We start from the raw sequence: 15,648 nt of genomic DNA on the forward strand, positions 1-15,648 counted from the left end.
CTTTTTTTTATAATTTTGAAAAATTTCTCACATGAAGCAATAGATACATAGTTCAGAAAAGTTTTAAGCATAAAGTAAGTCTGGAAGAGCTTTATAAAAATCACATATCATGATCAATTCCAGAAATTGCAATGCTGTCTTTGTTTCTTTGGCAACTATTCTAGTGGCTCCCAATGTCCCCACAGTATAAAAACGTTTAAGTACAAATAAAAACATATGCAAGTTTAAGTACCAAGAAAAGATAACGTAGAAGAATGGATTGGAACTAATTCAGGTTTCATCTGCAGTTGCTCTACTCTCATTATTTAAGTGCAGTAATATTTCATTACTCCCAGGGAGTTGGAGGGGCTGAGCATCTAAAGAAAGCTTAAATGATTCTGAATTATTAGGAATTTGCTTTTTAAATAAACGTGTATAGCCGACTTCACCTTTGTCTGGGACGGGCTACGTAACTAGAAGTCCTCTAAGTTAACTTCAGTGTAAAACACAAAACTTATTAAAGGATAAACAATAGAAATGTGTTAATTTGAAACATACTATTAAAATTCGACAGTAACCTCAGTAATTATTTACAGCTTTAGACCAAAGAGAGATTTTTGGTTTAGGAGTATTTTATCACCAGCATTTTTCAGTATTGTCAGTGCCTGCTGATGATAAAACACAGTCTTTCATTTGTTTGTGTCATTGATTTAAATTCTCTACAGACAATACACTCTTATTGCTTGCACCCAGGGCAGAGCTCTCCCACCCTCCTGCTGTTGCTGTGCCTCTCATACATATTGTGTCATTACTGAAAAGAGAAGGCTGCAGACCATCCTATGTAATAGGACTTCATTTTGTTGTTCTTAAAGAAATATGTTTGTATAAACACCAGGAAAAAATCTTCAGTACTCATTGAACTAGTAATAATGCCAGGAAAAAGGATCCTAGAGAAAGGATTTGGTATGTATGTAGGGGAACTGTCACTTCCTATTAGACTTGTATGAATCTGTTTGAATGTAACTATAGTTTGATGGGATTGTTTTTCAGATGTGTTTTAATTAGAGGAATACTTATTTCAGACTGAGTCTTCTGTAGAACCCCATTAATTGAACATAAAAGCAGAATGGCTATTTTTGAAAGTGATGGGCACAGGTGATGGTAGTGTACAGTTAGTTCAGTATGTATAAAAGATTCTTCCTTATTTTTCTGAGAGTTCTTTGTATTATAAACAGATTCATTGGCACGTCAAGCTAAATCTGTGGATTTTCTAAGTGTATGAACTGGGGCGCATGCTGGCATTAGAATGGCTTTGGTGGCACCGAGGATGTATTGTGGCAGTCTGTCGGGAGGCATATCTGCTGCTTCTGATGAAGCAGCTGCTCAGCTCCTTGTTATTTTGTCCAGTAAATTCACAGCTGGCCAGGTCGCATGTCCTCACATTTGGAGTAGATACACCCTAGGATAACCTTCACGCCTATTGACTTAGAACACTGTTTACCTTTTGCTTGAGTGGTAAGTGAGAGACAGCTAATTGGGGCATTTTCTGCTATTGTATACAGTAAAACCTTATGTGTCTAGGAGTTTTAGCCAAGTTTACCACAAGGCTGAGGTTTTATCTTCTTCAAGCACTCCACTTTTATAACTTTATCTTGGATGGAAATCTTTAAAAACATCTTTCATACTTGTTTAAGCAGCTGATGTGTTTTGCAGATGGATTCTGAGTCCCATGGTCTTTGGGACCTGCAGGGCTCTAAGAGTAGGCAGCAGCCTGGGGAGGGCAGGAGGCTCCGTGATGTCCCCGAACCCCCAGGACCTCCTCTGCCTGCACGTGCTCCACACTATGTACACATGCTGCTTCACAAAGAAAATAATAAGTTTAAGAATCAAAAAAATTTGTATATGTGTATATATACATATATATATATAATTTCATACTTTCCTGGTTTTTGCAAAAAATTTACTAAATGTTATAGACTAACTTTCTTTACGAATTAGGAATTACTGAGAATATACAGTTTTACATTATGGTGAATATGGAGATGTCAGGGAATTAAGAGAAAGAGAGAATGTTCTTTTTTTTTAATCTTTTTTTTTTTTTTTTTTTTTTTTTTTTTTAAAGCGAGAGAATGTGAGCAGGGGAGAGGGCACAGGGAGAGTGGTAGAAGGAGAGAGAGAGAGAGAGAGAACCTTTGACTTATTTATTTGTTTGCTTGTTTATTTTGCGAGAGAGAAAGACAGAAGGCACAGGCAGGGGAGGGACAGAGAGAAGGAGAGACAGTCCCAAGCAGGCTCTGCACCATCAGCACAGAGCCTGATGCTGGGCCCAAACTCACAAACTGTGAGATCATGACCTGAGCCGAGGTCAAGAGTCAGACACTTAACCAACTATGCCACCCAGGTGCCCCAAGAGAGAGAATATTTAAGCTGGCTCCCCACTCAGCACGGAGCCCAACACAGGTCTCAATCCCACAACTCTGGGATCATGACCTGAACCGAAATCAAGAGTTGGATACTCAACCAACTGAGCCACCTAAGCACCCCAAGAGAGTGGTTTTCTGTACCAAATGCCCTCAAAGACTGTGTTTTAAGTTTTTGTTATCTGTGTTCTCCTGCCCTATATGTAAGGCTGATGCCTATCATTTCTTCCGGTCTCATTTATCAGCATTTTTTTTCTAATTTGTGACATTTAATATGGTGTACTTTTGGAAACCCAGTTAACTAACGGTTGGAATTATGTGTAAAGTGGGGCGCCTGAGTGGCTCAGTTGGTTGGGTGTCCGACTTCAGCCCAGGTCATGATCTTGCAGTCTGTGGGTTCAAGCCCCGCATCAAGCTGTGTGCTGACAGCTCGGAGCCTGGAGCCTGCTTCGGATTCTGTGTCTCCCTGTCTCTCTGCCCCTCCCATACTCACGCTCTGTCTGTCTGTCTGTCTCTCTCTCTCTCAAAAATAAATAAACATAAAAAAAAAAAGAATTACGTGTAAAGTAAGGTAAGTAGATTCAAAATCAGAAGAGCTTTTCGGGAACACCACAATGCTTGTAATTGGACTTCTTGGTATCTTCTTTTTCTTTTGATGGATTAAGTCTTACCATATAGTTCTCAACTAAATTTCAGGAAGATGTTATTTCCAGGTAGCCAAATTTTATTTATGTATATAAAGAGTATGGGATTGTCAGTATATGAATGTATAAACTGCCTTCCATTTTTTGTTTTTGTTTTTGTTTTTACTGATTGCTATGAAGAATGCAAGTTTGCATAGCACTTACTGTTATTAAAAGTGAGAGGCTATGAAATAGAATGACTTTAAGAACTTCTTGATAAGAAAGCAGGACTAGATTTTCAACTGGATTAGAAACTGGTCAGCATTCAACGTCTTTTCACCTGGACTGTGAGGCCAAGACATGATCTGTCTTCTATGCAAAAGCTAGTTGGATAGTTACATGTAAATACATAAAATATCATAACATCCTGAAACTATAAAATAGACATACCAGTATTTAGCAACATCTTAAAGTCTTTTCTTAGAACCAGATGGTAAATAGTAGAATCATCAAGGAAGATTGAATTGAGTACAGGAATGGGAAGAGGAAAGTCACTTTTATTTGAGTGCCTGTATTCATATTATTACAAGAATCTGTCCCTGAAATTAAATTATTAAAATTAAAGGGAAAAATGGGGAAGATAAAAAGTGGTTTGATCTGGCTTCTAGATGTTTTGCTTATAATTCATATAATAGTAATATCAGTTTTCATTAAGCTCCACAGTCACTGAGCTAGGACCTTAACATGTATTACCTCTGGTCTTCATAAATATTATTTATGACTGTAAAGTATTAGTCTCCTCATTTTAAAGTTAAAGAAACTTTAACTTGCTCACCCTCATGCAACTAGTAGCAAGTGAACCAGAATTTGAAGTGTGCTTCCCAAATCTTCATTTTTCTGTGGAGTTGTACTAGAAAAAGTGCTCTCTGGTGGGAAGTGGAGTCCGGCCTGTTGCCTTATGGTCCAAATCACAGGGTTGGCTGGGCCAGATATGGTACGTATCCTAAAAGAATAAGAAGAAAAGAAAAGGCAGTTAAACAGCATCTGAGCGTGCATGTTTCGTTAGTGTTTTCTGTATTTATTAAAAAGTAAGTTACAGCTAAAGCGGGATTCCATTTTTGAGGGAGCTCGTTTGCATTTTCTTCTCTCTCAGAATATAATATGTTTGCCAAAGTTCCATGAAAAGAGTTTAATGAATTCTTCATGTTTTATTCATCTTTTGGAGAATTGTAGTCCATGAGGCTGAAAAGTTAAAAGGTAAAGTGGATTTTGGTTAACCTGTTTCCCAAATTTATAGCGTCAACAACCCCTCCCTAGCCCTCTCACCCACCACCGTAGTGCCTGTGCAGGTCCCAGGGTCTGGGACACATACTAAAAGGGAACATTTGACTTTAACTCAAACCTCAGCCTCTAATCCAGCCTCTTTTCGCTTGAAAAGGCTTGGTGCAGAGGAACTTCAGATCACATTGGCAGAAAAAGCTCTTCTAATAGTTGTTTCTGTCTTGCGAAAGAGACTTTTAGCTACCTGTGTAAACCTTCCTCTGGAAAGATCCGATTTGCTCTTTGTGATAGAAAAGGCATGGGTTGGGTATCACAAAGACCTAAGTTTGAGTCCAACTTCATAGCTGAGTGACCGTGAAGAAATTAAATGTGGTGTCCTTTAAACCTTAATTTCTTCATCTGTAAAGTGAAAGTAATGTAATTTTATGAGAGCAGTTTTTAGAAGCAGGTAAGATAGATAAAACAGCTAGCAAAAATATGCGCTTCATAAATACCTAAAGAATGATGGATCGTCCAGCTTTTCATCCTGTTTATCATCAGGACTCAGAGGGGAGAGAAACCAGAGCAGCAAGGACACATGGCAGCATGAAAACACAGCTTCCTTTTTTTCCTGTTACCTATCTTTCTGGTGTGGCCAGGCACCTGGGCACCAATGTCTGCGTATACCAGGTGTCCTGTTTCCATTAGAGTGCTGGAAATTAGTGTTCACTTGAGGCGCTTTGCAACTTGTTATGGTCTGCATCTGTCACAGTTTTTGTTTGCTTCATAGGACTTAGTCTGTATCAAAGCTTAACTTCTGAAGACATGTATGTAGAGCATTTAAGGCAGGGATAAAGGATAAAGTTATTTTGCAGACTCTCTTTTCCTCTTCAGCTCTTTGTTGTGCATCTTCAAAGATAATTTTAATTGTACTAAATGTATGCCTTTTTGACATACACGTGATTTTATCATTATTGTCGTGGTACTCAAAAGGAAATTTTTTCGTCTTCATCTAGAAATACTAAGAAAATCTCAAGAAGAACTTAATATATCTGACACAGACGCGTTAGGTGTTTACTTACTTTAAGGGATGGAATTGAAGACATGTCTTCCATTCTTTTCCAGTGATTCACAATCTATAGTTTTTTCATGTATCTAAATATGGAAGACCTGCACTTTAATTTAATATAATAATGCTTCTTTTTGGCATATATTCTTTAAACTTGATGTAAAATTTATAGGTAGTTAAATGGAACTTGAGGAGAAATAGAGGCATAAACTTTTACTTGGATTGTGTTTGATTTTGTCATTTAAAGATACCAGACATTTTTGAGATTTCAGAAATATGGTTACCCATGTTCAGTCATGGTAAGAGAAGCCTTAGATGTTTTTATACGTCATGTTCCTATTGGACATTAAAACTGTAATGCAATTTTAACGTGTGTCTTTCAAACTTATTGCTGTAGTAACCAAATATTAAGAGGTAAAGTTATGTTTGTCTCTTCTGCATAGCAGAATAATTGTCTGAAAAATGTCATGTGACTTTTAAATTTCTTTTCTCAGATTCTTAATGACCATTTAATAGCTAGTGAAAAACAGCATATAATCCAGTGGGAAGATTTCATGAAAGAACAACACAGCAAACAGGCTGAAGTGGATGAAGAACACAGAAAAGCCATGGAGAGACTTAAAGAACAGTATGCCGAGATGGAGAAGGACCTAGCAAAATTTTCAACCTTTTAAGAACTTGAACCACAAGAGTGACAAAGTAATAAGAAAACATTGACTTCCCCCAAAAAACTGTTCCTACCAAACCATTTAGCCTCTGCTTCAAGCTTAGCAATATATTCAGTGGCACTTTTACATCAGAAGAAAGAAAGGTCTTACTGGAGTCTTAAGTGTTTAATAGAAGAGAGCTACATCTTTCCAGTTTTAAGTGCCTATATATGATTATTTGAATGGGGAGGAGTAGCAGGAAAAATGGTACAAATTTGTTTTTTGTTAATCAGAATTGGGTGTTCTTTCCATTGATCATCTCAGAGAACTGTTAAGTACAGGCTTCTTAGAAAAATAATTGAATTCATTCTCACACAGGGTGAACAGTAGTTATTTGACTTAGAAGCAGATACAGTAGCTGCCTGTCATAACGTCCTTGGCTATTGGAAGAGTGTTATACAGTATTATTCCATGAGTAATGTAGACAAAAAACAACTGTCTTTGGAGCAGAGATCATATTTAAGAGAGGGGACAGTCAAAACCTTGTCTCTACTGAGGCAAAGATGGCCACGTTGGCCTTTGAACTGCCTGCTGGGAAAGGTTACAGATTTTGCAGTTCAGCATAATGCCGTGTGTTTCACTGAGTGACAAAACACACTTGTTAAATTTTGTGGCCTTCCGGCACTTAATATTTTCAACTTTTAAAACATACTTAGAAGGAAAAGCTTACCAAAAATAGATTTGACTTTTAGCCTTTCCAAGAACCATAATCTTGTCCGTAGTATTCACCTCATTTACCTCGTTTTTGTGTCTGTTTTGCTGTGGGTAAGCTTTGTAAGATAAATAATGTCCATACATGTTTCAACTGTTTAATGAGTAATCAGCAGAATCTGCCAAGGAGTCCCTCTGGAACCATATAAAGATTCTGGCTCTGAATAAACCAGAAGTGTTTGCCCACATAGCAAATGATCCATGTTAAATGTAAATCCTTTTTTAGTGTTCAACGTCTGTTCTCATAAGCAGGTGTATTATGATGAAACATGTACCAATTCTGTCATCACTGTGATCTTTAAAAAAAAAAAAAACCTGCTTTTAACAGTCTAATTGAGGAACTAAATTGATTTTTTTATTTGCCATAAACCAAGCAAAATTAAATGCAATAATTTCTTGAGATTTATGGCAAATGAATTTGAGGTATGGGTAAATCTTTCAAATATTTTTTTAGTGCTCTTCAGTAAAGAAAGGGGCAGGAAAGAAAATACCCGACTCTCTTGTGTTATCTCAGTCTTGCTACTGCAGAAAAGTGACAATGCTTGCTTGTGTAAATTTATGGCCCCCTGTCAAAGCTTCATTCTTGGCTCCATGTTGAAAATGTGATTAAAGTTAATAGAGGAGATGAAATAAGTATTTGAGATTTCTTTCAATAACACTGAACTTCTGCCAACTTTCTCTGTCCGCTACTGTAGGCTTGACAGGTTCATCAATCATTCTCTGGTACCTGGACTAAAAAAGAGCACTTGCTGACACAAAGGCATGTTGGAATTTTCTTAATTCTCTTTCAGTGGATGGAAAAAAATAAAACCGTACTTCCAAAAATAGCCCACACATGAAAAGGGAGGGGAACCTTAAATGAAAATTCCCTTTGTACTGTAGGCAATTTTTGGAATGCTGTTAATTGCCTGTGCACCGTTTGAACAGATGCTATAACCAAGAAATCAGGACTGTGTGTGAGAGCAAATGTACTCTTAACTGGTTCCTCCATCCACTCGTGCAGCAGAGGTTTCTGATGGTGTTTGTTCATCTCATATGAATAATAAATACCATTATAAGTTCGTATATTTTACATAAGGATCTAAAGGACTTCTTAAACTAAAATGAATTGGTGGGCATCTTGAACTTTAAACGTTAAGATAGTACATTCTTTATTTATAACTTTGTGAGCTATTCAACATAGTGTGTAAAAGAGACAGTTGGTTTGCCTTCCCCTTAATATTTTCCCTCGCATCTCAGTTTCCAAAGCACTTTTGATAGATATTTTATTTACATAAAAAGTTAACTTTAATTTTCAACATTTCTACTGTTTATGTGGTTGAGCAGAGGTAATATAGGTTCTGTGTAGCTCACAGGATTATTTTATGATCAAATGAAATAATGTTCTGTCCTTTTAAAGTGCTATAGCAACATTTGTTTTTAAGGCCTAAGTATTTTCTGTTTTTCATTATGATTTCTTTTTTTGACTTAATATTTGCGGGTGGTTTTTCATTTCATAACCTGTAGATTTTTAAATTGGTCTTATAATGAATTTATGCTGTAATTGGATTGTGGTTAGAGAATGGGGCCATATCAGACTGGTACATTGAAATTTATTTGCTTTATGACCTAAAATATTGTTAGTTTTTGTAAGTGTTTCACTAGTGTTTCAACATACACTGTTTTCCAGTTATTGGGTATCCATTAAAAAAACTTACAGTGTTGTTCAAATTATCTGTTTTACTGTTTTCCTTCTCAGTGATCCCTCGGATTCTGAGATATGTTGAAATTTCCTACTCTAGTGGATATTCTAATTCTTCCTGTCATTCTGTCAATTTTCATTTTCTGTATTTTGAAACTTTCTTATTAGGTACATATAAATTTAGCATTTTCTTTCTTCAAAGCTTAGAATAAATCTTACATTTATAGTATAGCTTCTATTCCTAGTAATGTTTTGTATTTAGTTTTGTATTACTTTTAAATCTGTGTTTTTTAACAAAAATTCTAGGTGGATTTTTTTCTTTCTATCTGATTATCTTTTAAGTGGAGGGTTTAATCCATTTAAATTTGTTGAAACTAGTAACTTACTAGGATTCATTTATCTCATCTCTTGTGCTTTTCTGTTTGCTCACTGCCCATGTTTTGTTGGTTAGTTGTTTTGTTGCCTTCTTTTAGATTGAGTTTCATTTTCTTTTTCTTTTTTCTTTTTAATGTTTATTCTTGAGAGACAGAGTGGGTGTGTGTGTGTCTGTGTGTCTGTGTCTGTCTGTGTCTGTCTGTCTGTGTGTCTGAGTGGGGGAGGGACAGAGAAAGAGGGAATCTGAAGCAAGCTCCAGGCCCCGAGCTGTCAGCACAGAGCCCATCGTGGGGCTCAAACTCATGAACCATGAGATCACGACCTGAGCCGAAGTCAGACACTTAACTGACTGAGCCACCCAGGCGCCCCTTGCTTTCTTTTTCCATTCACACTCCCTCTACTAGTTTAAAAGGTAAAACTTGGGGCGCCTGGGTGGCACAATCAGTTAAGCGTCCAACTCTTGATCTTGGCTCAGGTCATGATCTCAGGGTCCATGAGTTCGAGCCCCACATTGGTCTCTGCTCTCATGGTGCAGAGCCTGCTTGGGACTCTGTCTCTCCTCTGTGCCTCTCCCCCACTTGTGCTTTCTGTCTCTCTCTCTCTCTCTCTTTCAAGATGAATAAACATAAAATGTTTTTTTAAAAAAAGGTAAAACTCAATTTTTAACTTTCAGTGCTTACCAAGAAGTTTAACCTGCATAGTTAACAAAATCCAAAGTTAGTGCCTTTCCTATCTTCCTAAACAGTTTTATTTCCTCAATCAATTAGTGTCTAGAATTTTAATTTTATCTGTTTCACTACAAAAATAGCTATTTTATTTTATACAGTCAGTATTTATTTAGATTTATCCACAAGCTTATCATTTTATTATCCTTGAAAGTTAGCTGGCTCTACAGTTCTCGATTGATGATTATTTTCTCTCAGTATTTAATGATATTCTTTCATTATCTTCTTGCATCCATTGTTGCTTCTGAAATCACAGTTGTAGCTGATCACTACTCCTTTGAAGCTAACTGTCTTCTCTCTCAGGTTCTTTATAGTCTATCTTTGGTGTTTTACAGTTAAAGTCATCATAATACAATGTGTCTAGCTGTGGATTTTCTTTTTTATTTTAATTCCAGTATTTTTGATCTTTTTAAAATTCTTTTTATTATCCTATTCAAATTCATTGAGCTTTCTAAACCTGAAAATTAGTGATTTTTCACAATTCTGGAAAATTCTCAGCTACTGTCTCTAAATATTGACATTGCTCATTCTCTCTGTTCTCTCCTTTAGGAAATCAAATTACACTTATATTTTACCATCCCACTGTTCTTCGAATCCCTTTTATATCTGTTTCATATTTTGTCTCTTGTCTGCAGTGTGTTGAATTCTGGATATTTCTTTAAAAATCTATTTTCCAGTTCCCTAATTTGGCGTTCTTGCCATCTCTAACCAATTTATATCTTATTGAGTTTTTTTTTTAATTTTTAAAAATTTATTTATTTAGAGAGAGCAGGGGAGAGTGGCAGAGGGAGGGGGGGGGAGAGAGAGAGAGAGAGAGAGAGAGAGAGAGAGAGAGAGAGAGAGAGAGAGAATCTTAAGCAGGCTCCATGCTCAGCACAAAGCCCAAAGTGGGGCTCAATCTTTGTGACCCTGGGATCATGATCTGAGCCAAAATCAAGAGTCAGACACTCAACCGAGCCCCTAACCCATTGAGTTTTTAACTACAGTTGTTTTTTTCTTTACCAAAAGTGTTGTTTCTTTCTTTCTCAAACATTCCTGGTCATTTGAAATAGCTCCATTATTTCCTCTTTTTCTTTTCTTTTTTAATCTAATGTTTACTTATTTTGTGAGAAAGAGAATGAGCAGGTAAGGGGCAGAGAGAGAGAGAGAGAGAGAGAGAGAGAGAGAGAGAGAGAGAGAATCCCAAGCAGGCTCTGTGCTCTCAGTGCAGAATCCAACTCAGGGCTCGATCTTAGGAACCATGAGATCATGACCTGAACCAAAATCAAGAGTCGATTCAGACACTTAACCGACTGAGCCACCCAGTTGCCCCTCCTTTTCTTTTCCTAAGACATAGTAAATGTTTATATTCTGTATATGATAATTTCATGTTTTCTCCTTTTTTGTTACTCTAAATCTACCAATTTGTTGTATGTTGTTTGGTCTGAAACAAGCATATTGGTGATTTGTTTTCTAATATCAGTGATTTTGGTTATGAGTTGGTATTCCTCTAAACTTTATTTTGGGGAGTTTTTATTTAAAATATGTTTCTATAGGGAGATAGTGTTTTCATTTTTCTCGCACCACCAGTTTGTATCTTGTGGCATGACGAACCCTGGATCCCTTCAGTTTTCCTCTGGGGTTTCCTGCCTCTCTCTCCCCTGTCCTTCACTGCATGCATGCACATGTGCACATACACGTAGAAGTAGTGTGAATTTCATTCTCAAACATAGGTGAGTGTTGGGCTGTGATAAGGCATTTTCAGAGGAGACTTTTTCCCCTTCATGGATCTCCTTGGAGTAAAGAAAAGCACATTTAGGTATTTTCTAGTTTACTCATTGAGAATGACACCTTTTGGGGGTTCACCAGTCCTACTGCTCATCCAGCTCAGTCCCTGTTGCAAACTGAATTTGTCCTGCCAAATTAATATGTTGAAGCCCTAACCCCCCATGTGATTGTATTTGGAGATAGGGCCTTTACAGAGGTAATTAAGGTTAAATGAAGTCATGAGGGTGGGGCCCCGATCCCGTAACCAAGTCCTTATAAAAAGAGGAAGAGACAACAGAGCACTCTCTCTCCACTTGCACACACAGGAAAGTTCATAGGAGGACACAGCAAAAGGTGGCCATCTGTAAGCCTCACCAGAGGTAGAATTTTCTGGAATTGTGATTTTGGACTTAGCACCTCCAGAACTGTGAGAAAACAAGTTTGTTTAAACCATCCCATCTGTAGTATTTTGTTACGGCAGAGCAGATAGTCCCAAATTGTAATTCCTGTCCCCCACGTAGGCATGGCTTCTTAAAACTGGAACCCTTTCAGGCTACAGGGATGGGAAAATGCTTTTAGGACTGTTACCAATTGCCAGTCGAAATGATGCTATGGAATTTCACTTTTTCCTATCTGCCTTCAGTTGTTTTCATTAATTTGCCATTACTCAGCCATGAATAAAAAAATAAATGTTTTTCTCATTGTTTTTGGTATTCAGTATCTAGTGAGATTTCTCTGTACAGAAATAGCATGTCAGACAAATACATGTTGATTTGATTATATTAAAATTTACCTACCCCAAGGGGCACCTGGGTGGCTCAGTTGGTTAAGTGTCCAACTCTTGATCTCAGCTCAGGTCATGATCTCGGTTCCTGAGAGCCCCAGGTTGGGCTCTGTGTTGACAGCATAGACCCTGCTTGGGATTCTCTCTCTTCCTCTGTCTCTGACCCTCTCGCAAGAATTCACATGTGCGCACTCGCTCTCTCACTCTCTCTCTCTCCCCCCAAATTAAAAAAAAAATTTTTTACCCCCAAAAGAAAAATTTCCCCCCAAATTTAAAAAACTACCCCCAAAAAAATGTCCATATTCTTGTATAAAAGGTGATACCTTTCCTTTTCATTATTGTACCAAATATTGTTCATTTGATTGTTTATTATCTCTGGACTAATTTGATTGTTTTTATTACTTCTGCTGGAGTCTTCCTTACTATTTGTGAGCTCCTGAAAACAAATGAGAGTATAATAGTCTTTCTGAACCTACATCACTTTCACCTGAATACATCATTTTGGATTCTTTTCAGGACATTATTGTTATTTGTGAATATGTAGATAGATATTATGGCTATGTAGATAGAGGTATTAGATCTGTGGTATTAAACCTGAAGTGCCATGAAAACCTGGAGGAGTCACAAATGCCTCCAAGATACATTGTAAATTGTTGTCTTTGCTCCTGTAACACACATAGGCTTTCCATCTGAACACTTCCATTCACTTTCTCAACTGTTTTTAAATGTACATGTATTTTGATGTGTTAGGTTCTTGTTGCCATTGCAAATTAAAAGTAGAGCCTTGTATTGCTTTGGAAGTTAGCATGGTGACTGTCTTTCCTGAAACCACCTTAGAGGCTCTTTTTTGCAATTTGGGGCTATAAGTCTATATCTCAGGATGAAAAATACCAGAAAAATATTTTAAACACTAATTCAGTGAAAATATGTGAAGCTACCATTCTAGAAAATGTACTTTCTAGTAGTTTTTTCTTAGTCTTTCAGAAGAGTTTTACAATCATTTCATTAATTTTCAACTTCAATAAATATGGATATTAATATTTTATTGGCTTAGTGTAATTCAAGGTCATAGAATGAAAAGAGGATCAAAATTGCTTACATCACTGCCTGCCTGCTCATCCTCTTCTTATTTTTAAATTTTAACTGCTAAAAACAGTGGTTTCTTGTCACTGGTCTGGCAAAATTAACAAAGCAGTGTGGCCTCTGAAATTTTTATCTTTATGTTCCATAAAAAACAGAAAATGAGATTTTTAAATGTGATGCATTATAAGAGCAATAAATTAATAAGTAACACCTGATCCTCACACAAATTCAAGATTATAATTATTTCTGAAGAAATAATCCAAATCGATTTAAGGTAAGTATACATTCATACAACATAGCTTATAGCTTCCAGTGTACATTGTACTTTTAAGTGCCTTACATGTAATTTAATCTTACTTCATCCTTGTAAGCAAGACATACACCCTGTGTTCTTTTGGAGAAAAAGTAAAATGGTAGAAATATAGGTAATACAGTGTTTTGCTCACCTATCACTGAGCCAGCAGCAATACATTAGATAGATTAAAAATACCTAATGTTTTTTTAAAAATATTCCATAAATACTATCATGAAAATCCACATTATAGATGTGTCCGCCAATTTTTCTTTACCATTACATAGTTTTTTTTAAAAAAAAGAATGTTTCATGTGCTATAAACACTAATAAGTCAATATGTGAAATTTCCGTGTTCTAAGATATTCTAAATTACTGAAAATATCTACTGTTTCATGCTGTGCCACAGGATAGAAAATGGTATGAGTTTGGCCAAGGTTAAGAGATAAGTGCCACTAGGGAAGAGACCGCTGTGTGATTTGAGGTCACTGAGAACAGTCAACACACACCAGGCCCAAGTGGTCCAGCCTTTACTTAAATAGCAAAAGGAGAGACAGGATAGAAGAACCAACCTTTTGCAGTGCATGTAGCCCTCCTGGCCAGCCAACCCCCTCCACAGCCAATGTGGGCAGTAGTATAGTATACTTTTTAAAAATGGAAGTGAATACAGAATGTGGTTTCCATTATTCCTCTGGAGTAATTGCTTTCCTCCCTTAAACTTAAAAAAAGAAAATCAAGTTTGATTGAGACCAGGCAGGCATGGAGTTTAGATTTCATAGCAAATCTTACCATTTATGAGTGAAAATTTTGACTGTAAGAGAAGTCAATGTCCTCTGCAAAGAGAGACAGTTTTACCTCTTTCATGATATTATATATAGAAAACCCCTGAAGATGCCACCAAAAAACTGTTAGATCTAAAGAACTAATCAACATTTTCAGCCAAGTTATAGGATACAAAATACACAAAATGCAGTTGTGTTTCTATACACCCAACAATAAAAGTAAGAGAAATCAAATTAAGAAAACCCATTTACAAATGCAATTGCCTTACAAATTGCACATCTCAAAAAGAATACCTAGGAATAATTTTAACCAGAGGTGAAAGATTGATACGCTGAAAACTACCAGATATTGATGAAAGAAATTGAAGAAGACACAAATAAATGAGAAGATAATTCTGTATTCAAGGACTGGAAGAATAATAAAATGTATAAAATGTCTATACTACCCAAATTCAATACAATTACTATAGATTTCAATGTAGTCCCTAACAAAATTCCAATGGCATTTTTCACAGAAATAGAATAATCCTAAAAACAGTATGGAACTACAAAAGACTCGGTAAGCCAAAGCAGTTTTGAGAAAGAAGAACAAGTCTGGAAGCATCACATTTCTGTATTTCAAAATATATTACAAAGCTATAGTAATCAGAACAGTGGAACACATCGGTGGGACAGAGTATAGAGCCCAAAAATAAACCCATGTGTATATGGTCATTTAATTTATGATGAGAGAGTCAAGAATATGCAATGGGGAGGGTGCCTGAGTGGCTCAGTCAGTTGAGCATCTGATTCTTGATTTTGTCTCAGGTCATGACCTTGCAGTTCATGGGATCGAGCCCTGCATCCAGCTTTGTGCTGAGAGTGTGGAACCTCCTTGGGATTCTCTCTCCCCATCTCTGCCCCTCTCCCCACTGCGCACATGCACGCTCTCAAAATAAATAAACTTTGATATATAAATATATATATGTATATATATATATATATATATATATATATATATATATATATATACACACACATACACATACATACACAATGGGGAAAGGATAGTTTCTTCAATAAATGGTATTGGGAAAACTGGACAGCCACATGCAGAAGAATGAAACTTGATCACTATCTTATACCATACACTAAAATGGATTAAAGACTTGAATATATGGCCATAAAGCCCTAGAAGAAGGAAGGCCTAGAGGTAAGCTCTTTGACATTTGATGATTTTTTTTGCATTTGATACTAAAAGCAACAAGTGGGACTACTTTCAAAAAACATTTCTGTACATCAATAAAATGAAAACTGGGAGAAAATATTTGCAAATCATATCTGATAGGTTACTATCCAAAACATATAAAGAACCCATACAACTCAACAGCATAAAAGCAAACAATGAATTGGAAAATGGTCAGAGGAACTG

The 15,648-nt window shown here is 36.5% G+C and overlaps 1 protein-coding gene across 1 annotated transcript in view; it reads left to right on the forward strand.

Annotated features, from left to right (window-relative positions):
* BLOC1S5 (biogenesis of lysosomal organelles complex 1 subunit 5) overlaps positions 1-8,479 on the forward strand; it is a 45,421-nt gene extending 36,942 nt beyond the window's left edge. Inside the window, exon 5 of the mRNA XM_058733062.1 lies at positions 5,846-8,479. Coding sequence (XP_058589045.1) covers positions 5,846-6,025 — 180 coding nt within the window. The 3' untranslated portion in view covers positions 6,026-8,479. The remainder of the gene's footprint in view (positions 1-5,845) is intronic.
* Positions 8,480-15,648: the final 7,169 nt, after the last annotated feature.

This window comes from Neofelis nebulosa, chromosome 6 (assembly GCF_028018385.1).
Source record: "Neofelis nebulosa isolate mNeoNeb1 chromosome 6, mNeoNeb1.pri, whole genome shotgun sequence".
Taxonomy (NCBI): domain Eukaryota; kingdom Metazoa; phylum Chordata; class Mammalia; order Carnivora; family Felidae; genus Neofelis; species Neofelis nebulosa.